The sequence below is a fragment of the Simochromis diagramma genome, unplaced genomic scaffold (assembly GCF_900408965.1).
Source record: "Simochromis diagramma unplaced genomic scaffold, fSimDia1.1 OVJJ01000176.1, whole genome shotgun sequence".
In the NCBI taxonomy this organism is placed as follows: Eukaryota; Metazoa; Chordata; class Actinopteri; order Cichliformes; family Cichlidae; genus Simochromis; species Simochromis diagramma.
The window spans coordinates 7967846-7991170 of NW_024386892.1; the positions used below are offsets into that span (position 1 = coordinate 7967846).

Consider the following 23325-nt stretch of genomic DNA (forward strand, 5'->3'; position numbering starts at 1 on the left):
GCAAAAGCATTGACATATATTTTTCCTACAATAGCCCGACGGGCAGGGAAGAGATAGATTTTGGTAGCCCGACTGAAAAAATCGCTAGCTCCGGGACGTCGGGCTAGCGATATTGCGAGCCCTGTATCTGATTGAGGAATCACTCATCTTTGGAAAAGAGAGTTTATTACAGAGAAATGGCTCTTTCCAAAATAAAAGCTATACTATCCGCTTCTTCTGGGCTATATTCTCAGCAGCATAAGGAGAATCATGTGCTAACAGCTGTCTAAATGACTCGGCTAAAGTTAGTAGCATGCTTGCTTTTTTTTGTCTGCTTCCACTTGTCTTTGCACTAGGATGATGTCGGCGTAAATGTGCAGTCATATTCGTTGTGTTCCCACTAGTGCTTTCAGGTTAATCTCGTTGAAATGACCTTAACGCCACAACACGGCAAATCTCCGTTAACGAGCTACCGCCGATCGCTCCGTGCATGGGGCTAGACGGCAAACACGTTAACGAGCTAACTGCGCTAACACACTAGTTCACACCAATGTAATTGAGCATTGCATGGCACATCCAACATACTGTTTTACTTTAGTCCATGACTCGCTTACCTTCAGGGTCATACGTCACATGAAAACCAAAATAATTCCAAACGCCAGATCTGAATGAGGTTCAATTTGCCTGCTGCAAGTAGAGCTTAACTTCTGTCTCGCTAGCTTGCCCTGCGCTCTTCCTTCTGACTATGCTGTCTGTGTTGAGCGCTCAGTGGATCTGCGCTCGACAGTGCAGCCTAGGCGGAGTAGTCGAACACAGATTCACTGAGCGCTCAACACAGACAGCATCGTCAGAAGGAAAATTGATAAAATAAATTACAAATGTTGTATTGTTCGATACATATGCGTACCGAACTGAAAGCACTGTATCGAACGGTTCAATATCGATACGAATATCGTTGCACCCCTAGTAATTATGTATTTGAGAAAGCTTGATTTGTATTTTCTAACTCTCCTGCATTGCAGTTTTACAGTTTTAAAATACAATTCACATTGCCGTGAGAACATTGCTGTGAGTTTTACTTACACACAATATCTTTTGTCATGACAGGGCGCGATGGTTCACTTGGTTCCCCAAATCCAGCCTTGTTCTCAGCAGTGACTCTAAACTCGTACTCTACTCCCTCACTCAGGCCTTGCACCTTAAACCGCAGGTCAGGGATAGTCCGCTTACAGGCTCTGACCCATCTCAGTCCTTTTCTCTCTTTCCTCTCAACACAGTATCCCCTAATGTCACTTCCCCCATCTCGTACTGGTCTCTTCCATGAAATGGTGACAGCATTCCTACTAACATTATCAATCTCTGGGGTTGAGGGCGGACCTGGTGGTGCTGGGGAAACAGAAACAGGAAGGACATGTCTATTAGCTATATTTTTATTTTAAAGGATCTGCAAGATCCTATAGCTAAGTTGCTTTTATTGTTTAATTAATAATACACAGATATAAACCACATAAAAAATATAAACTTACAGAAACTATCAACCATTTTGACTGGACCAGACTGGGTTGAATCTCCTGTACCATACTGGTTCACAGCAGACACTCTGAAAATGTATTCATTGCCTTTAATCAGTTTGCTGACTACGTGTCTGCAATCCATGACATTTTCAGCTAGCTTGGTCCACTGTAGTCGGCTGGTTTCTCTCTTCTCAAGGATGTAGGATTTGATAGTAGAGCCTCCATCCTCCTCTGGTGGAAGCCAGGTCAGGGTACACTTTTCGGCTGAAATGTTACTGGCTTCAACTGGGCCTGGAGGTCCAGGAACATCTAAGACCTTCACCTTAACATGTTCTTCCTTAATGCCAAAGGGGTTGCTGGCAGTGATAGTGTACTCCCCTGTGTTCTTCCGACTTGCGTACTTAATAGCCAGAGTAGAGGAGGTTGGGGTACTGGTGATGGTGACAATGTCAGAAGTCTTCAACTCACGTCCTCCCTTGGACCACGCTGCAGTAGGTGGAGGTTTGCCCACAATTTTAGAAGCTGAGATTACAATTGTGTCTCCTGCTCTGATGGCTATACCATCTTTCATTTCTGGGTCAATAGTGATGGTTGGGGGCTCTGTAGAGATGACAAAAAAAAGTTGTATTTTGCATTGTAGACAGTTGTTGACATTTTAAATGTTCAACAACTCAAAATTTCAAACTTTTGACAAATATTTTTAAGTCCTAACTGTACATATATACATAAAGGGGGGGGGGAATCAATAATCTACAGTCAACTCCGAAACTAGTCAAACTGTTTACCACTTAGCTCACCATATTCATCCTTGCAGGTCAAAAGCGGAGTAGGCTCTGAAGGAATACTGATGGCACCTGCAGCATTCCTGGCTCTGACTCTAAATTCATACTGGGATCCTTCAGTCAGGTCAGTGACGGTAAAAGCACAGCCCTGAATGTTGACATGATTTGCTTTCATCCAGGCCTTACCACTGGCCTCAAGTTTCTCTATGATATAACCAGTAAGCTTGTAGCCACCGTCATATTTGGGAGCTGTCCACATCAGAGTGACTGTGCTCCTGGTGACACTGATTACTTCAGGCTTGCCAGGAGGATCTGACATGACACAAAAGAGAAGACGGTTGTAAAGCATTTCAAAAAGAGACATGGTTGCCATAGCTCAGGTAACAAGTACTGTAAACAGTACATAGTTGAATAAGATTAGAGCAAAAAAAAGATTCCAATAACAGTGGACTCACCAATAGGATCCAGAGCAACCACGGCCTCAGTTACTTTGCTAGCCTTTCCCAGGCCAGCCATGTTCATGGCCATTACCCTGAACTCATATTCTAATCCTTCTGTCAGTCCAGTGACTCTACATTCTTTTACTCTCAGAGGAGTCTTACTCGCCCGTTTCCACATCAGACTGTTCTTTTCCTTATACTCTATGTGATATCCTAGGGAAAACACAAAATTACTTGATCAGACTGATTGTTATTTGCTGTTTGCTCATACTTAGCATGTACATTGATCACTGTTTGTTACCAGTAACTGGGGCACCACCAGTGTCCTTTGGATCAACCCAAGTCAGGATGGCTGATTCATGCCTGATGCTCACAATTTCTGGTGGAGCAGGTGCCCCGGGAACATCTGGAGGAAGAAGAGAAAGTGAGAGGAAGACATTATTAATATGTGTAATAAAATCAGTTCAGTATAATGCAGATGGTGTCATTACACGAGAAAGACTGATTAAAAAAATCCCTAAACAAAGCTATAGTTTCATTTCATTTTCTAGTATTTTAAAAGTACATTTGTAAAACAAATACATCAGGTCTTATAATGAGCACTAAATGTTATTACTAGAGATAATTTTGCCCTTTTTTAAAAAAAATTAGAGACAATGTCTTGACAAGACAAAAAGATCTGAAGTATAATCAGTTACTTACTGAAAGGATGCTGGGCAACGACTGGGTCAGACCTCAGATGTTCTCCAACCCCATACTTGTTCTCAGCAAACACTCTAAAGATGTATTCTATCCCGTCATGGAGTCTGATCACTCTCATGGTGGTCTTCTGGATGGCAGAAGCCACTGTAGTCCACTTGTTATCTGTTGTTCTCCTCTTCTCCACAATGTAATTAGACACCTCTGCACCACCATCATCTTTGGGTGGTCCCCACTCTAGTGTGATGGCATCGGCAGTTATCTCATCAAACGTAATGGGTCCAGTGCAGATACCGGGTTTGCCAACCACCTTCAGCTGGAACTTGCAGTCCTTTGAGCCAGCACTGTTCCTGACATTTATAGTGTAGGTGTCAGCATCTCCTCTCTGGCAGTCTCTAATCAGTAAGGTGGTGATGCCCTGAGATGCTTCAACACACATCCGGCCAGTATCACCCACTCCCATATCGCCCTTCTTCCAGGTAGCAGTGGGGTTTGGAACTCCAGTGATGGGGATGTTAATGCGTGTTGTGCTGCCCTCCTTAACCACACAGCAGCCATCGTGCAGATCACTTAAGTTGCAGTCGGGTAGCACTGAAGTTCAAAAGGATAATCATCATTAAAAAGTTAAACATTATAATTTTAGTATAACTAAGAATAGCATGAAGGCATTTTTACCAAATTGGTCCTTTGCAACAGCAGTGAGCTCAGTGGGTGGTCCCTCTCCAGACTCGTTGAGTGCCTTGACCCTGAAAGAATACTCCTTGCCTTCAGTCAGTTCTCCAATAGTGTGTGAGGTATTCTTGCCTTTCAGGATCTGCTTCCACTTCTCCTCGCCTTCACCCTGCTCCAAGATGTATGCAGTAATAAAACTTCCACCATCATTGATTGGTTTCTTCCAGGACAGGGTGATAGAGTTCTTTGTAGTCTTCTGAGCTTTGAAGTCTGTCACTGGACCAGGTTGCTCTGCACAGGAAGGACAAATGGACGAAGGTTAAACGTTTGTGTTTTTTTAGCTACATATATAGTGTCTTTCTTTGAGCTCATGAATGCAGTGGCTATACAGCACGAGAATATTTAAATTTAAGTATCAAATATCTTGTAACTACCAGAGGCCCTGATGCTGCCTGGGGTCTCACAGCCTTCTCCAATGCCGTATGCATTTTCAGCTAGAACTCTGAAGCAGTAGGCCTGTCCTGCCTCCAGGTTGGTGATCCTGAAGGAAATCTTAGGACAATCTGCTGACACACAGGTCCAGGCTTTCCTCTCAGCCAAACGTTTCTCTACGATGTAGTTCTTAACTGGACTACCACCATCAATCAGTGGGGCATCCCAGGTGATGCAGGCATGGGTTTTGGAGGTTTCCTTCACAGTCAGGTTTAAGGGTGGGCCTGGAGAATCTAAGTGGGCAAGAGAAGCAATTTCTTTGCCTTATAGCTTTCAGAAAGTTATACAAGCACGAGTACAAATGCATGTCTGAAGTGAAAACACACATTAGGCCTATGTGTGCACTCTATATTTATTTAAAAAAACATTTTCTTTCTTCATGCTGATATTTCTGATATATCTTATATAATCATATATATGTTCTACTTTTTTACACATTTTAAGGTGAAAACTAGGTTCGACTCCATTTAATACATTTAATGTTTAATTTTTAAAACCACTATTTCAAGAATTGTATTTCAGCTCGATGCAGGTTAAGAAAAACCTCTTGATAGATTTGAACTATAAATCAGTGAAAAGGTTTTTCACTAACTTGGTTTCATTTACATGTCTACATTGCATGTGACAGTACAACTCACTGGAGTGTGTGTACTCAACATTTTATATGACAGAAATTCTTACCAAGGACCTTTACTACGATGTTGTAGCTCTTAGAGCCGCTGCTGTTCTCCAGTGACAGAACATATTTGCCAGAATCACATCTGTTAACATCCTCAATCATCAGTAGGGTGTCCCAGTCCGATGTCTTGATCAGTAGTCCTTGCCTTTCCTTCAAATTAGCATCAACTTTAGTCCATGTCACCTTCGGTGCTGGGCGTCCTCTCAGTGGTACATAGAGCCTCATGGTTACTCCAGCTCGCAGAACCAAAGCTTTTCTCAGGTCAGCGTCAAGCTCAGCATCAGGAGCAACTGGAGGAAACAAAGGGTGGGTCATTAACAGTGTTGGATAAGTTACTTTGAAAAGGTAATTAATTATAGTTACTAGTTACTTCTTCAAAAAAGTAATTGAGTTAGTAACTGAGTTACAAGATTCTAAAAGTAATAATTACTTGAAAAGTAACTATTGTGTTACTTTAAAAAAATCCAGGGTATAATTGGCCATTTTAACTACTTTTGATGTTTCCTCCACATTTCACCTTTAAAAACTATTTACTTTGTTTGGTCTCATCCTTTTCAGCACAACCTCACATGTCTGAATTTACAGTCATGTTTTCATTTTGACAAACTGTATTAACACAATTGATCTAAAATCAGACAAAAAACATAAAATCAGAGTAGAAAATTATATTTTTTTTACTGTAACAACCACAAACATGTTTAATGAATCGTATTTCATAACTTTAAATGCAAATATAAACTGTCAATGTTAAAATCATATGCACATGTTTTACAAACAACAAAGTTATTTGCATCCATTTACCTTTTACCCTCTTTTAAATAACCATTTCAAACTATTTACAGAACAATCAGCTGTTCTTCAATAAGATGCCACAAATTATTTGTGCCACTGCAAAAACATAATTTCTGTCCACTATAAAGGAAACATCACAGCCTGATACCTGCAGGTCTGACAGCAGCAGGTGTATCACTCCTGTTTTACCTGGAGACAGCAGTCGCCTCATTGTTCTGACACACAACACAACACTACACACTAACTACACAAGACAACGCATTAACTACACACTCCAAACACGCTAAACGTCACAAATCTCTCACATCTCAAAACTCTCTCTCTCTCTCGCTGTCACTCCTGAAACTTCCGCCTCTTCCTAAACAACCAAATGTCATGTTGCCATATCATTTTTTCATTGGTCCACATGGTGCATTTTTCCACCAACACAAACGGGCAGTTTTTGTTTTGTTTTTCTTATTGTTTGCTCATAAGCAGAGAGTGTTCGCTGTGCTGTCCTTAGACAGTAAACGTGACGAAACTATTGAGGAAAAAACGCCGCGTATATATAGTTTATCATGACTCTGGTTTTACGTGGCCTTGTCACCTTGTTGCTTTGTCTTTAAGTGGTCATGTGATTGACCACGACTACTTTATTCTTCCTCAGTCAAACAGCAGCACTCATGCCATTGTTTTGCCCCCTGAGCTCCAGGTGTTGTGCTAGACGGTGCTCGTGATCACCGTCAGCGGGAGCGCAGCTGCTTAAAGCTGCAGCGTCCAGATTACTTACAGCTACTTCCTGCAGCTGATATAAGATGGGGTAAACTGAACACAGCTTCAACCGTCTGTTTGTTGAAATAGTAACGGTAACGGTAACGGCGTTGTAACGATAGGAATAGTAATTAGTTAGATTACTCGTTACTGAAAAAAAGTAATGCCGTTAGTAACGCCGTTACTTGTAACGCCGTTATTCCCATCACTGGTCATTAATCACAGTGACTAACTTAACTGTTATGTCGTCTGTTAGTTGCCATTATTTCTCCTGTTAATCTGTCTTGCCCATTTGGCAGTATTCTCTTTTTGCTAATTTGTCCTCCTGAAAATATTAAATGTTAATTTTGGCTAATACCAAGAAAGTCTTAGTTTATCAAGTTCACCAAGAATGATACTAATTATTGACAATATGTTTAATTAATAAAGTTAATTCGCTAGCGGAAACAAGTAATATAATATATAGATTAAAAAGATAACCACAAAGGCCAGACCAGCAATTTCAATTACGCTAGCAAATTGCTGGTTGGTCAAATTTTTCTAATAGTTGGACTTGATATGAGAAATTCTATGTTGGATTAGGTAAATGGTTATTTCATTTTCTTCGATTACCACTGAGCCAGTTAGTAGTCATACAATCCGATCTCCATAATGTCATATGCATTAAAGTTATTTAATGAAATGGAGTTCCTCTTTCACAGTGATACACTGTGATATAGTAATGAGAGATAAGGTGTACTACTGTATTTGCTGACACAGTCTCTCCTTCAAAGCCAAGCTAACTTGATTGACTTTTATATTGCCTCTTGATTTAATTCTTTTTTCTTTTAGAGATTCAGCAATAGCCACACGTATTCATAACAATGATTTCGACATAAGCTGTTGATCTCCAGTGGAAACACCCCACAGAAAACCATTAAATTAAACCAGTAAACTAAACAATTTTCCTTTTGGAAATTATTTCTCTAAATAGTGTTGAATCAGAGACAGCTGGGAACATACTTAGAATATCCTTAGGCATGTAGTTTCCAGGCACCTCGCTGGGCTCACTGTAGCCAATCTTGTTAACAGCCGTGACTCTGAACTGGTACTCAGTGTTGTCCATCAGGCCTGTCAGCAGGAATTTCGTGGCCTGGAGTTTCTTCGGCACATTGCATCTTGTCCAGCTCTCTGCATCAACTCGCTTGCACTCAACCAAGTATCCAATGATCTCACAGCCACCATCGTATGCTGGTTTGGTCCAGCTAAGGCTAACTGACGTCTTGGTAGAGTCCACCACCTTGGGGAAGGCAGGTGGCCCGGGAGGATCTAAAGAATTATTTATGAATAATTAGTTGTCTGAAGCGTTTTACTTTCATTTAGAAAGTGTGTTTTAAAGCAGATACTCACAGACAGGGTCAACAGCCAGGGCACCATTTGAAGCGTCGCTGGGTTTCCCAAGACCAGCCTTGTTTATAGCAATTACTCTGAACTCATACTCAGAGCCCTCAGTCAGTTGAATGGCCTTGATGGTCCTATCAATGACTGGTCGGCGGTTAACCTTAGCCCAGCTCAGCTCAGTGGCCTCACGTTTCTCCACCATGTAGCCAAGGATGGGAGACTTGCCATCATTGGCTGGGGCCTTCCAGCTGACTGTCATGGAGTTCTGTGTGATGTTGGTGATGACAGGTGGCTCACATGGACCAGGAACATCTGACACAACAGATAATGTTTTAACTCTCTCCCATTAGTATCTGTCTTTATTTTTGGTCATCAATAAGCAAGATGGGCTACACCAACTTTGATCAACATGGTGTTATAAAGGAATAAAAAACTTGCACATTAGCCATGTCACACAATTCACAATTTGAAAAATTTAATTTAAGCAAAAAAATGTCAAGATATATATCAAATCTCAGTAATTTTAATGATTTAAACATGGTCAAGCTAATATGAGACTTTATGCAGTCAGTAAAACATGCATGCTTTCATTTTTTCATTTTATTCTCCTCAAGTAGAATACAGTGAGTTTTCTTACCATACGGATTCTTGACCGTGACGGCATCAGTCATAATGGGATCTCCCACACCATACTGGTTCTCAGCACTGACTCGGAACTGATATTCGTGTCCTTCAATAAGTTTCTCCACTGAACAGTCAGTGATGTGTCCATGGATGTTTGAGGTGACCAATGCCCAGTTGGCCCTGCTAGTCTCACGCTTCTCAATGATGTAGTTAGTGATTTCAGAACCGCCATCTGCAAGTGGTGGCACCCATCGCAGCTTAACACGGTCAGCAAACACCTTAGTAATTTTCACTGAGGCTGGAGGGCCTGGTTTGTCTGTGGTAGAAAAAACACAAGGATAAGCTTTTTTCTCTCAAAACATGAAACGCTAGCTTAAGCACTACAATAAAATGAACTAACAACTTTAGCTTACCGAGTACTTTGACCTTTATGGTGGCGTACTTGGTGCCATTGACATTTTCAGCTGTGATAGTGTAGTCCCCAGTCTCTTTCCTGGTGACAGAGTATAGCTCCAGCAGATGAAGATGTTTCTTTTGGGACATCTTCATTCCCTCAGCAAGGACCAGAGGTACTCCATCCTTCTTCCAGCTCACTTTGGGAAGTGGTTTGCCAAAGACCTCAGCATCCAGGAAGACATTTTCTCCAGCTCTCACCACAATCAGGTTCTTCATGTTAACACCTAATTCCACACGAGGAGCAACTGCATAGAAGGGAAAAAAACCCTCATGATTATTTGTATATGACTGTATTTGTGTATCACTTTCGTTACTATGCAGAGTTGTACCATTCTCTGCGATGACAGGAATAGGGTCAGACAGCTCAGATGGAAGGCTGCTGTTAATTGCGGTCTTGGCGATGACTCTAAACTGGTATTGTTGACCCTCCTGTAGGTTAGTCACCACATAGTTCTCTGTCTGGATGTTCATGCAGTTGGCATTGCAGCGAGTCCACTTCTCTTCTGGAAGCTTTGTATATTCCACGTAGTAGCCAATCAACTTGCTGCCACCGTCATGCTTTGGACGGCCCCACACTAATGATACAGTGCTCTTGGTCACATCCATGGGCTCGGGTTTTCCTGGTGGGTCTAGATAGAAACAAAAACCCCCACAAATGAACAGTTGTAGACGATACTGTTTAAATAACAAAGAATGAACTTGAATGCAAAAGAGTGCAAATATATATAGCAATATATCCTGAAATTAAAAAGAAAATATATTAACCAGAAAAAGTAGAATTTGAATCATTCTGATATGAGTCAAAGACGATTGTGGGTGGGGAGTATTGTGTAGGTGATTTTGACATGGAATAATTAAACTACTGATTTTATCATTGAATTGCAGCATCTGTAATCATTTAATTGCTTTCTCCTCAGTTTTTGTGGGTATTAAATCAACTACAGCATGTTTATTTAAAGGAAGGGTTCCCTAGCTTTACTGTTATATACTTTACTATAATACTGTTGAGTTGACATTGATTGATTGATAATTTAAAAAAAAGTGTAACTGATTGATCAACTGATAGACAGAAAAATAGAATTCACCACTTTAATGTTAGGGCTAAAATGGGCTTCTGTATTTCAGATGTGTTTGGTTAGTTAACTTGTAACGGAAGTAGGTATTTTAAAAATAAATTTCCCTTATCTTTTTGTTTGACATGTATTAAAGGGCCTGGGGCTGCTGAACTGAATCACTATTAAATATTTAGCCTTGATGTTGGTACATGGAGCACGTTATCTAACAGGGGAGATACATTTTTATTCCGTGGTTAAAAAGAATTTTTAAAAAATCAAATGTTTGCTAGCTTCAACAAACTGATCAGGAAATGTTAAAAACAACAGAGGGCATACATAAAATGATGTATATGATGTTTTTTCCAGTTAATAAAAACATGAATGACATAAAAGTGCAGTTGTGTTGTGAAGAGCTCTTTGAATTTAAAGTTGTCTTTTTTGTGCTATTGGTTTTAACTGAAATTTATCAACAATATGGTGAAATGGTGAGAAAAATTATGATGTTTTTCTAGTTATAAGAAGTGTTCATACCGACAGCAGTCCTGGCAGTGATGAAGTCTGTCTGTTTACAAGGTTTGCCCTGTCCGGCCTGGTTTTGTGCTGACACCCTGAAGGTGTACTCCAGGCCATCGATCAGGCCTGTGCAGGTGTACTGAGTGGCTTTGACCAGAGTCTCATTAGCCTTCACCCACAGAAGGCTATTCCTCTCCTTCTTTTCAATGCAATATCCACTGATGGGGCTCCCACCATCAGAGCTGGGACGCTCCCATGATAGGATGACGAAATCCTTGTTGATCTTGTTTATCTGCAGGTTTCTGGGTTCACTCGGAGGATCTTTGGGGAAAAAAACCATTAACACATAATGTTATTCTTGTAATGTTGGGAAGCTATGATACATATTAGAATACAAATGCTCACCAAATGGATATCTGGCAATCATCTTCTCAGAGTAGGTAGGCCCAGAGACGCCAAACCTGTTTTCAGCACGAACACGGAAGCTGTACTCTTTGCCAGGTGTCAGTTTGGTCATTCTGAAGCTCGTCTTTGTGCAAGATGTAGAAACGGTGATCCAATCACCCTGGCTAACATCACACTTCTCTACAATGTAGTTGGTGATGTTGCTACCACCATCCTCCTGTGGCGAGTTCCAGAGCAGTGTGCACGCATCCATGTCCAGTTCAGTGATCTCCAAAGGAGCTTCAGGGGGTCCAGGGATGTCTGAGACACAGACAGCACACATGTTGATAATGGAAGGCAGGGCAAAGCACTGCTGATGTGTTTACAAGAACCAGCGGTGTAAAAAGTCTCCGTTCTAACTTACCCATGACGATGACTTTGAGGATCTGATTAATCTTGGCAGTACTGTTCTCAGCTGACAGGCTGTAGTAACCACTATCCTTTCTTGTTACATTCTTTATAATAAGTGAGGTAGTTGTCAACGTCTTTACAATGGACAGGCGATCAGAGGTTAGCACATCCTCATTGCCCTGCTTCCACTTGCAGACAGGAGCAGGTTTACCTGCCACAATAGCCTCAATCGTCATCTTGGATCCAGCTCTGACTGTCACAATGTCAGGCATGATTATCTTTGGAGCCACTGAGAGGAAGACAAAATATCAATAGTTACTTCTGTATTTCATGATGATTTAAACTTTTTGATTGACCTACATACAGTGGGGCAAAAAAGTATTTAGTCAGCCACCGATTGTGCAAGTTCCCCCACTTAAAATGATGACAGAGGTCAGTAATTTGCACCAGAGGTACACTTCAACTGTGAGAGACAGAATGTGAAAAAAAAAATCCATGAATTCACATGGTAGGATTTGTAAAGAATTTATTCGTAAATTAGGGTGGAAAATAAGTATTTGGTCACCTCAAACAAGGAAAGTCTCTGGCTCTCACAGACCTGTAACGTCTTCTGTAAGAAGCTTTTCTGTCCCCCACTCGTTACCTGTATGAATGGCACCTGTTTGAACTCATCATCTGTATAAAAGACACCTGTCCACAGCCTCAAACAGTCAGACTCCAAACTCCGCCATGGCCAAGACCAAAGAGCTTTCGAAGGACACCAGGAAAAGTATTGTAGACCTGCACCAGACTGGGAAGAGTGAATCTACAATAGGCAAGCAGCTTGGTGTGAAAAAATCAACTGTGGGAGCAATCATCAGAAAATGGAAGACATACAAGACCACTGATAATCTCCCTCGATCTGGGGCTCCACGCCAGATCTCATCCCGTGGGGTCAAAATGATCATGAGAACGGTGAGCAAAGATCCCAGAACCACACGGGGGGACCTGGTGAATGACCTGCAGAGAGCTGGGACCAAAGTAACAAAGGTCACCATCAGTAACACACTACAACGGCAGGGAATCAAATCCCGCAGTGCCAGACGTGTTCCGCTGCTGAAGCCAGTGCATGTCCAGGCCCGTCTGAAGTTTGCCAGAGAGCACATGGATGATACAGCAGAGGATTGGGAGAATGTCATGTGGTCAGATGAAACCAAAGTAGAACTTTTTGGTATAAACTCAACTCGTCGTGTTTGGAGGAAGAAGAATACTGAGTTGCATCCCAAGAACACCATACCTACTGTGAAGCATGGGGGTGGAAACATCATGCTATGGGGCTGTTTTTCTGCCAAGGGGACAGGACGACTGATCCGTGTTAAGGACAGAATGAATGGGGCCATGTATCGTGAGATTTTGAGCCAAAACCTCCTTCCATCAGTGAGAACTTTGAAGATGAAACGAGGCTGGGTCTTCCAACATGACAATGATCCAAAACACACCGCCCGGGCAACAAAGGAGTGGCTCCGTAAGAAGCATTTGAAAGTCCTGGAGTGGCCTAGCCAGTCTCCAGACCTCAACCCCATAGAAAATCTGTGGCGGGAGTTGAAAGTCCGTGTTGCTCGGCGACAGCCCCAAAACATCACTGCTCTCGAGAAGATCTGCATGGAGGAATGGGCCAAAATACCAGCTACTGTGTGTGCAAACCTGGTAAAGACCTATAGTGAACGTTTGACCTCTGTTATTGCCAACAAAGGTTATGTTACAAAGTATTGAGTTGTATTTTTGTTATTGACCAAATACTTATTTTCCACCCTGATTTACGAATAAATTCTTTACAAATCCTACCATGTGGATTCATGGATTTTTTTTTCACATTCTGTCTCTCACAGTTGAAGTGTACCTCTGGTGCAAATTACTGACCTCTGTCATCATTTTAGGTGGGGGAACTTGCACAATCGGTGGCTGACTAAATACTTTTTTGCCCCACTGTAAATGACAGTGTCTCAGTTACTATTATCCATACTAGTATGAGGAAATGTTTAAACTTGTCTACTCACTGAGCTGCTCCTTAACTTCAAACATTCCCTCAGCCTCTCGAGCCAAACTGACTCCCACTGAGTTCCTAGCAGCCACTCTGAACTTATACTTCTTTCCTTCTTTCAGACCAACTACCACGATAGTCAGGTCTTTGACCACAGAATATGGTGTCCATTTGTCCTCAGGTGCACCCTCCTCCTGGTAATCCACCACATAACCATTGATTTTGGCACCTCCATCCCTGAGTGGTTTTAGCCAGCCCAGTGTAGCACTATTCTTGGTGATCTCTAACACGTCCATCTTCTTTGGAGGGTCTGGCTCACCTGAATCCAAAACAAGGCAGGGATTAGGAACAATTAACAAAACAGACTAAATTCAGAGTCAGAAGAACACGGAACTTACTGATTGGGTCAACAGCCAAGTAGGACCTGGGTGAGTCCTGAGGAACTCCAATGCCATACTTGTTGCAGGCCATGACTCTGAAGTAATACTCAATGCCAGGTGTAAGGTTGGTGACCTTGAAGCTAGTCTTCTTCAGGTCCTCTGTGCACTTGGTCCAGGTCTTCCTATCAACCTCTCGTTTCTCCACAACGTAATTGAGGATGGGGCTGCCTCCGTCATTCTCTGGTGGCAACCAGGAGAGTTGAGCTGTTGTTTTGGTGATGTCAGTGGCATCCAGGCTGCCAACCGGACCAGGTGTGTCTGTGGACAAAATTTTTAAATCAAAGACATGACAGCCTCCTCATTAGTGACCAGTCTTTTTAAACGGGTTTAAAAGTTATTAAAAGAAAATACACCATTTGACATTCATTTTTTGTTTCTCACCAAGGACTTTGACACGGACAAATATTGCTTTCTCTCCAGCTGAGTTGGACAGAGTGAGTGAATATTTTCCAGAATCCTCTCTGGTGCTCTCAGGGATAACAAGGAAGGACATGGTGTCAACCTGGTCCACGTGACCTCGGCGGATTACATTGTCCACACCCAACCGCTTCCACGTAACCTTGGGGGCAGGCCTTCCTCTGATCACGGCGAAAAGCCTTATAGGACAACCAGCCCTCACAGAAAGGCCTTTCCTCAGACTGGCATCCAGCTCAATTTCTGGAGCCTCTGTTTTACATGAAAAACAAATGAATGTTTAGTGTCATCAGCTTTGGAAAATTTACAAGACTACTGTACTATAAAACATTTATTGAGGCACAGAATCTGATGACTTCTTACCCAGGATCTCCTTGGGAGACACTGCCTCCTTCAAATAAGCATGGCGTCCCCAGCCCACCTGGTTTTGGGCTGACACCTTGAACTCATACTCCTGCTTTTCATCAAGCTGGCCAATAGTAAATTCTGTGAGCACCAGTGGTCCATGAGTATCAATTCTCTTCCAGCCCACTGTGGGATTCTCAGGGTCCGCCTCACTTTTCAGCCTCATGTCCAAGCTATAGCCAATAATGGGGGCGCCACCGTCATAGACAGGTTTAGACCAGGACAGAGTGATAGAGGTTTTTGTGCTGTCGGCCACCTTCAGGGCTGCAGGGGGACCAGGTGGCTCTGTAGGTGGAGACAGTGAAACAAAACTTATTATGAATGCAGAAATAAAAGACGAAGCTTGTCAAATCTTAAACCCCATTGTCTGGCATTTTACATGTTCTTCAGCTCTACCACAAAAAAACAAAACAAAACAACCCCCCCACCTGAACTTCTTAATAGTAAAGTTGTGACAGCAAACTCACCAATAGGATCTTTGGCTGCAACTGGTCTGCAGGGTTTACTGGGATCTCCCAGACCGACATCATTCTCAGCTCTCACTCTGAACTGGTACTCATGGTTTGGAATCAGGTTGGTTACTTTCATGCGTCTCTCAGAGATTGGGCTCTTAGTGCAGGGCACCCAGCGCACTGCCCTCTTCTCCTTCCTTTCAAGGATGTAGCCAGTGATTGACTTTCCTCCATCATTCTCAGGAGGAGCCCAGACCACAGTCATCTCATCTTTGCTCACCTTTAATCACAAACAATTATTATAGCTATGTTAATTACTATGTTATAAAAGCTTGAAGATGTTGAAATGTTTTCCACGAGACACAATTTGAAATAAAATCGAGTAGAGAGTATACAAAAATTTACCTTGGTGACTTCAGGGGCTTCAGGGGGTCCAGGTTTGTTGAACTGAGTCTTGACAGTTATAGGCTTACTCTCCATGGCAGGGCCAGTTCCCATCTTGTTTTCTGCCCGCACTCTGAATATGTATTCATTGCCCTCCACCAAACGAGTGACGTTGCAGTATGGTGTGACCACAGAGGCTGAATATGTGGACCAAACCATCCTCCTGGTTTCACATTTCTCTAGAATGTAGCTGTCCACCTCACAACCTCCATCATCCTCTGGAGCATCCCAAACCACTCTGCACTTGTCAGCTCCAATGCCAGTAATCCTCAGGTCTCTCACTGGGCCGGGAACGTCCAGGACATTAACATTGGCATATGCTGTGAAAGTCCCACCCGAGTTGGTGGCAGTGATAATGTATTTTCCTGTGTCACTACGCTTGGACTTAGTCATCAGAAATTTTGAGTAGTCTGGGCCAGTTTCATAGCTTATTCTGGGATTGTCTCCAGTAGCCTTATCTTTCATCCATTTAACCTCAGGCTGGGGCTTTCCTCTCAGAGCAGCCTCCATCCTGACTGACTCTCCAGCTTTTACTGTCAGTGTTCCAGCCAACTTCAGGTCAATGACAGGCTTCTGGATCTCCTCCCTCACCAGAATATCTGCAAGTTTTACCCAGGCACTCTCACCTCCTTCACTGACAGTCTGCACTCTGGATAACAAATTGTAAAAATAAAGGTAAATAAAGGTAGATAGCTGGATAACCCTTACAGAACACAATTTCTGATCAGATAAACACCCAACAAAACAATCAGTAATTACAAATTAGAAATGAAGTAACCTACCTGAAGGTGTATGTCTGATTTTCCACACATTTATCAGCCAAAAAGAAGGTGTCTGTGAGAGTAGTGGTGTTGAGTTTTTCCCACTCCTCCGCATCTTTAGTTTTACACTCCAGGTTGTAGGAGAGATGGGGGCTTCCACCATCATAGTCAGGCTTCCGCCACCTCAAATTGACATAGTTCTTACCAATGTCAATTGCTCTGAAGTTCTCAGGCTCACCGGGCTTGTCAATAGGGTCAATGGCCAATGTAGGAGTTTTGATCTCCACGGAGGGTCCTGGTCCTATTTTGTTCTCAGCACAGACACGGAACAGGTACTCATGGCCTTCCATCAGCTTTGCCTTGATCTTACGATTAGTGCAGTGGGAAGAGATCATAGACCACATACTAATACTAGGCTCTCTGCACTCCACAATGTAGTTGGTGATCTCGGATCCACCATTGTCCTTAGGGCTCTCCCAGTTGATCATGCATGAGCCCTTAGTGACATAGGTCACATTCAGATTCTGGCAGTGGCTGGGTCGGTCTAGAACATTAACTGTGATTGTGCGGGAAGCCTCACCACCTTCATTTGAAGCTTTCAGAATATATTTGCCATGGTCATTCCTTGTAGCTTCCTTGATCTTTAGGTGGACTAAAGGAAGATTCTGCAGGATGGTAACACGTTTGCTGTTCTCTAGAATAGTCTCTTCTTTTGACCAAAAAACTTCAGGATCAGGGCGAGCCTTGATGTAACCAATGATGTTGATGTTGTGTCCAACACGCACAGTAACACAATCTCGACAAGTGGCCTCCATCTCAATCTCTGGAGGTATAAGAATATCCTGAGCAGTGACTGATTCTGGGATTTCTCTTGGCTCCCCGTCTCCAATCATGTTTGAAGCAAAGACTCTGAATCTATAGGTCACACCCTCTTCCAGACCCTTCACCCTGTAGGCACACTGCTTGATCAAGTCATCCAGGTTGACTTTTTTCCATTCTTCAGCGCTAGCTTTCTTCATCTCCACAGTGTAACCAAGGATTGGGCTGCCTCCATCTTTGGTAGGTTTGGTCCACACCAGGTCAGCAGTGGCCCTGCTGTAATCTTTAACTTTAGGATTGACAGGGGGACTTGGGACAGTGATGGGCCTGCAGGGCTTGCAGGGGTCGGAGACGGGGGAGGGGCCACTAAATCCAGCAATATTTTCAGCAAACACTCTGAACTCATACTCGCTGCCCTCGTAGAGGCCCAGGACCCGGTACCTCAGGTCCTTGCAAGGTGTCTTGTTGACACGGATCCACTTTCCTCCCTTGTGTCTGCGCTCAATGATGTAGCCAGTGATCTGACTGCCACCATCAGTTAGGGGCATAGTCCAGCCAAGTGTAACAGCATCCTCTGAGGTATCATAGGATTGTGGCTTACCAGGTGCACTAGGGGGCATGAATGAGTGCTCAGCAACAGTGGGCTTGCTCTCCAGAGGAGCACCAATGCCCATCTTGTTCTCAGCACGAATGCGGACTACATATTCTACTCCTTTCTGAAGGCGAGCGATCCGGAGCTGCGTTGCAAGACTACCAGAACTCACACCTCCCCATGTCTCTTTGTTGGACTCTCTTTTCTCCACAATGTAATTGGTTATAGGGCTCCCACCATCATCTTTAGGAGGACGCCATTCAATTGTCATGGAATCTGGCATGACCTCCAATATGTTGACAGGTCCAATCGGAGCAGCTGGAACATCGAGTACAGTGACATTTAAGGCCACCGTCTTGGTTCCTGCTGGGTTGGACACAGTGAGCAGGTAGGTTCCAGTGTGGTTTCTGGTGCACTCATTAATGCTGAGAACAGTGGAGAAATTATCAGTGTCAATCTTAATGTTTCCCTGGCTGGTGATCTCCTCTCCTTCGATGGACCACTTGGCAGTTGGGACAGGGATTCCTCTCATTATAGCTGGCAGTCTGATGGTAGTCCCGGCCTTCACAATGATGCCTTCAGTGAGTTTAACATCAACTTCAACAATTGGGGGCACTGTGCAAAAAGAGGTCACCTCAGATTACTAGACTCATATGAAACAAATATGAAACAAAGTTAAATTATTCAAACTTTACCAGTTTACCAGCCTTATCAACAGTTTCTTTTTTTCATTAAGATCATCTGCCTCCTCTAATTCTAAGTACTCACTCGAGACACTATCACAGAACACACATCTGCACCACAATTCCTACACTATTAAGTAAATATCTAATTTCAGGTGAAAACAAACAACTGGAACAATAATTTCATGCTATTAGTTATATGTGAAATCCAATAGGGGTCATGCAAATACTGTCTTCTGCCCTACCTAGTTTCTCCTGGCAGAGGATAGGCACTGTGGTATCAGGTCTGCTGAGGCCAATGGCATTCTCAGCCCTCACTCTGAAGCGGTAGGTTTTTCCTTCCTCCAGACCAGTCACATGACTCTCAGGGATGCTGACAGTTTTCCATTCATACCACTCTTTCTCTCCCTCTTCCTGGTACTCAACCAGAAAGCCTATGATTTCACTTCCTCCATTGCGATCAGGCCAGTTCCATGCTAACCATACCTCAGTCTTGTCCACATCAACATGATGCAGGTCTTTGGGAGGACCAGGAGGGACTGGAGGGATGAAAGCAAAATGAGAGCGATTCAGGCTTCAACTACTCACTCTTTGTGCAACAAAGTTTTCTTTGGTGCTTAAGGAAATTTATTTTCAGTATCCCAGAAAGTTGATTCTGTTCATAATCTGGAAATAGCATTGCCAGAAAACCCTACGCCAGGTAAGATTTTGGATGATTAAGCAAGCATCTGTGGAATTTTCCAACACCAAAATAATATAGATGAATTTGAAGGATAAATAGTCACTGTGTTGTTACTCACAGAGTGGGTTCATTGCCTTGATGGCCTTTGGTATCTCGACATATTCGCTGCGGCCGAACTGGTTTTCAGCGGCAACTCTAAACGAGTAGGACGTGCCCTCCATCAGGTGCTTCAACATCATACTGCGTTTCTTTGATGTAGAGCAGACAGGGACCCACTGAGTGGAAGCTGTGTCTTTCTTCTCTACCACAAAGTTAGTGATGCGAGTACCACCATTATCCTCTGGATCTTTCCAGGACAGGTAGGCAGAGTCACTCCTGACATCAGACACACGGAGGTGCTGTACAGGACCAGGTTTGTCTGAAGAAACATACAAAGAACATCACTAAAGTCTGATCCTTCATTAGGGGAAGACACAAAAATGAAACTGACTTTGTATCACAGGGGTGATGGCTCACAAAAATAAAATGTGCTTAATCACAATCACTTTTTCAAAATTAAAAACCACACAGATGATTCAGCTCCACATGTGTCCCTTCAAACCACCACTGAATTTTAGTTAATAATCCAATTCTACAAATAATTCAGTACTTACCAAGAACTAGCACAGTGCAGGTGACAGTCTTGGTTCCTGCTGGATTCTCCACAGTTAGGGTGTAATCTCCACAGTCACCACGATGGCAGAACCTCATCTCCAGCTTGGTGCCTGTCTGGTTGGTTTCGATATCTGCCCGAGGGGGAACTTCTGCGTCATTCTTCTTCCAGGTGACAGTGGGAAATGGGACACCTTTGATGCCGGCTATCAGAGCAATATGAGTGCCAGCCATGGCTTTAATTTCTCGGGTCATTCCGGCATCCAGAATCAACTCTGGAGGCTCTGAAAGATGTAGAAGAAGGAAGTGAGAGAATTAATGACTACAAACACTAGAGTACCTCAACACACATATGTAGCATTATGTAGCATTCTATGATACTGAAATAACAACTCACCAAGTCTGTCCTGTACTCTAATCGGCTCAGTAAGGTTGGCTGGGTTGGACTCCCCAGCAGCGTTGACAGCCATGACTCTGAAGCGATACAAAACACCATCTTCCAAGTTGATAACCTTAAACTTGGTTTCTTTGCAGGAGTCTGGAGTCTGGTTCACCTGTTGTCCAAATTGACAAAATTCAGTGAAATAAAAAAGAAAGAAAGAAAGAAAGAAAGAAAGAAAGAACATTAGAATTGAAATGAAGAAATTAAAAGGTTAAATGTAGTTGTAGGGGTTGTCTACATGTTATATCTCTCGCCTCAATGGCACAAGGTAACTTCCTCACCTTGAGCCATTCCTCCTTTCCAGCTGCCTGGAACTCCAGCAAGTATCCAAAGATTTTTCCTCTGCCAGTGTCGGTGGGTGGCTCCCATGACAGGGTAACTGACTCTTTGGTAAAGTCGATAGCCTTTAGATTCACTGGCGGACTAGGTTTCACTAGGGAAAAGAAGAAGGAATATTCTTGTGCTGCATTTACATCCACTAATAATAACATGGAGTGTAATTGTAAGAGAACAACTCACCAATGGGATCTTTGGCAAAGACCGGTTTAGATGGTGGGCTTGGGTCTCCAGCTCCCACTTCATTCTCAGCACTGACCCTGAACTCATACTCGCAGCCTTTCAGGAGGTCGGTCACCCAATACTCCACCTTAGGGTGAATTCTTTCCGTGTTGCAGCGAACCCACCTGAGAGGAGAAACATAAAGGCTAATGTCTTGATGCATGTCAGCTAAGTAAATTCCTGAAAGTTGATGTTGTTCATCTTGACGATGCGTTTTCAGTTGGAGAAATATTTCCTTGCTCATCAACGTGACTTCTTGGATGAGTTTCTCCCACTGAAAACGCTGAAATCGAATGGAATGAAATGAAAATTCAGATGAAGTCTAAACAACTTGTTTGTAAGAATGCATTTATATAAATATAAATAACATAAATTTTTTTAACTTGAGGAATGAGGAAGCCAGAGTACTCAGAAAAAAACAACAACACATGGTTTGCATGAGAACATGCAAACTCCACATAGAAAGACAAGGCAGGCAAATAAACTCAAACCTGGGTCCTTCTTGCTCTGGGGTGACAGAGCTAACTACCACACTGCTGTGTTGCAACAGGTTTAATCTCGGTTTTCTAAAAAAGTTTGATTTATTAGGCATTGGGCTGACTGTGGCATCAGAGTTTGTGAGGCCACACACACACTGGAAGAAAGAGTTTGACATAGCTCCCACAGACTGGTGCCCACCACACAAGACCAGTGGTAAAACATTACACACTCACAGAGCAGTAGTTACATTATCAGCAACTAAAACAAATAACTTTAACAACTAGCTGAAATGTGCTGTTAATAATTCATAAGCTTGTTACAAGTCTGGATTGTGTACTTTGACATGCCAGTCATGGCTGTGTAAGTACACGAAAAAGCAATTAGAAGAAAAACCTACAAACATTGCCTGGGCCTTAAGTTATTAGTGTTATATGTATTTATGAACCTGTTGGCCATGGTCTCCTTCCTCTCCACAATGTAGCCTGTGATTGGTTTCCCTCCATCAGCAGGCGGCTCCCAGCTGATTAGGGCAGAGTCATGGTAAACTTCCTTCACCAGAGGCTGCTTGGGAGCATCTGGTGTCTCTGTAATAGACACAATGAAATGCAATTACATGCTGTTTTTACTTTATAAACACAAAAGCGGATTGCTTGCTGGCTTTGTGTGTCGTTCTCTGTGAATATCGCTTACTGAAAATGTCTCTAGCTTTAGTCTCTACAGACAGAAGAGGGTCACTGATGCCATAGATGTTTTGAGCCATTATACGAATGATGTACTCCCGGCCCTCGATTAGCTTTGGCACCTGAAAGGATATTAGTAATCAAAGCCTTTGTACTATTGTCTTGATAACAAAAGAATAAAAAAAAAGAATGGTAAAAATTCAGGCATTTCAAACAAACTTTTTATCAAAGATCTTCACAGGATCTTCTTACATATAAGGTGCATACTAAAAGTCTGGCCCAGATTTGCACTTCTCGTCACTGTTTCCAACATTTTCTGTGCTTAAAATATCTCTACTCACTCTGCAGGTGGTTCTGGTACAGGATGAGGTGACAGGCATCCATAGGTCTCTGTTGGTATCTCTCTTCTCAATGATGTAGTTGGAGACAGCACAGCCTCCGTCATCCAGAGGCGGCTTCCAGGTGATTACCATGTAATTCCTGTAGACTTCGTTGAACTCTACGGGTCCCTCTGGTGGCTGAGGACGGTCTGACAGGAAAAGAATTTACAGCGATCAGCAACATGAAAATCTTCATTTATTTTCACGCCTCGGCTTATAAAAGGTTATAATACTGGGATACTCAAATGTAACATTTATTACACATTTAAACAGTTACTTGTTCAACGTGCTAAGTAAAGGAAAATATCTAAAGTCTAAAGCATTAGTATTTCTGCAGTATAGAAACATTCTGTTTCAGAGTAATTCTAAAAAACAAGTTCAAGCCTTTTTTACTTCTAGGCTCAGTTACTGTAGTTATCAGGTTGTTCTAAGTTCCCCAAAAAGCCTTCGTTTGATCCAAAATAATGCAGCAAAAGAAATGAGAAAAGAAAACTAGAAAAAGAGGCTATAATGTTCTCATATTAGCTTCTCATCAGTGGCTCCCTGTTAACCCCAGAATCAAATAAAAAACTTTCCTCCTTATATACAAGTTCTCGAAAAAAACAGGCCTCTTCTTATCTTGAATATGTTGCACATTGCCCAAACAGTACGTCACCCTCGGATTGCTTATTTTTGTTTCCTATAGTATTTAAAAAGAACAGAGAGAGCCTTTCAGGCCCCTCATATGTGGATCTGTCACTCATTTTTCCTGATAATATACCATAAATCTCTCTTATGGTCCATATTGCAGCTCCAGTATA

General features: G+C 42.6%; 1 protein-coding gene across 30 annotated transcripts in view; it reads right to left on the reverse strand.

Moving 5' to 3' along the window:
• Positions 1-23325, reverse strand: part of ttn.2 (titin, tandem duplicate 2) — a 226054-nt gene that overhangs the window by 47331 nt on the left and 155398 nt on the right. For 29 of the 30 annotated variants that reach the window (XM_040034145.1, XM_040034143.1, XM_040034160.1 and 26 more), the window contains 33 exons: positions 22487-22674; positions 22156-22267; positions 21911-22049; positions 20947-21110; positions 20709-20860; positions 20383-20539; positions 19988-20269; positions 19453-19752; positions 18898-19191; positions 16580-18584; positions 15759-16446; positions 15369-15633; positions 14860-15186; positions 14464-14748; positions 14041-14340; positions 13659-13961; positions 11636-11911; positions 11233-11532; positions 10846-11148; positions 9589-9888; positions 9217-9504; positions 8817-9119; positions 8189-8491; positions 7802-8107; positions 5260-5547; positions 4521-4811; positions 4090-4377; positions 3418-4005; positions 3017-3121; positions 2731-2928; positions 2291-2587; positions 1506-2093; positions 1063-1365 (listed from right to left, as the gene is read on the reverse strand). In XM_040034145.1, coding sequence (XP_039890079.1) covers positions 1063-1365; positions 1506-2093; positions 2291-2587; positions 2731-2928; positions 3017-3121; positions 3418-4005; positions 4090-4377; positions 4521-4811; positions 5260-5547; positions 7802-8107; positions 8189-8491; positions 8817-9119; positions 9217-9504; positions 9589-9888; positions 10846-11148; positions 11233-11532; positions 11636-11911; positions 13659-13961; positions 14041-14340; positions 14464-14748; positions 14860-15186; positions 15369-15633; positions 15759-16446; positions 16580-18584; positions 18898-19191; positions 19453-19752; positions 19988-20269; positions 20383-20539; positions 20709-20860; positions 20947-21110; positions 21911-22049; positions 22156-22267; positions 22487-22674 — 11286 coding nt within the window. Of the gene's footprint in view, positions 1-1062; positions 1366-1505; positions 2094-2290; positions 2588-2730; positions 2929-3016; positions 3122-3417; positions 4006-4089; positions 4378-4520; positions 4812-5259; positions 5548-7801; positions 8108-8188; positions 8492-8816; positions 9120-9216; positions 9505-9588; positions 9889-10845; positions 11149-11232; positions 11533-11635; positions 11912-13658; positions 13962-14040; positions 14341-14463; positions 14749-14859; positions 15187-15368; positions 15634-15758; positions 16447-16579; positions 18585-18752; positions 18778-18897; positions 19192-19452; positions 19753-19987; positions 20270-20382; positions 20540-20708; positions 20861-20946; positions 21111-21910; positions 22050-22155; positions 22268-22486; positions 22675-23325 lie in introns of all 30 variants that reach the window. The other variant, XM_040034166.1, reaches the window with a different exon arrangement.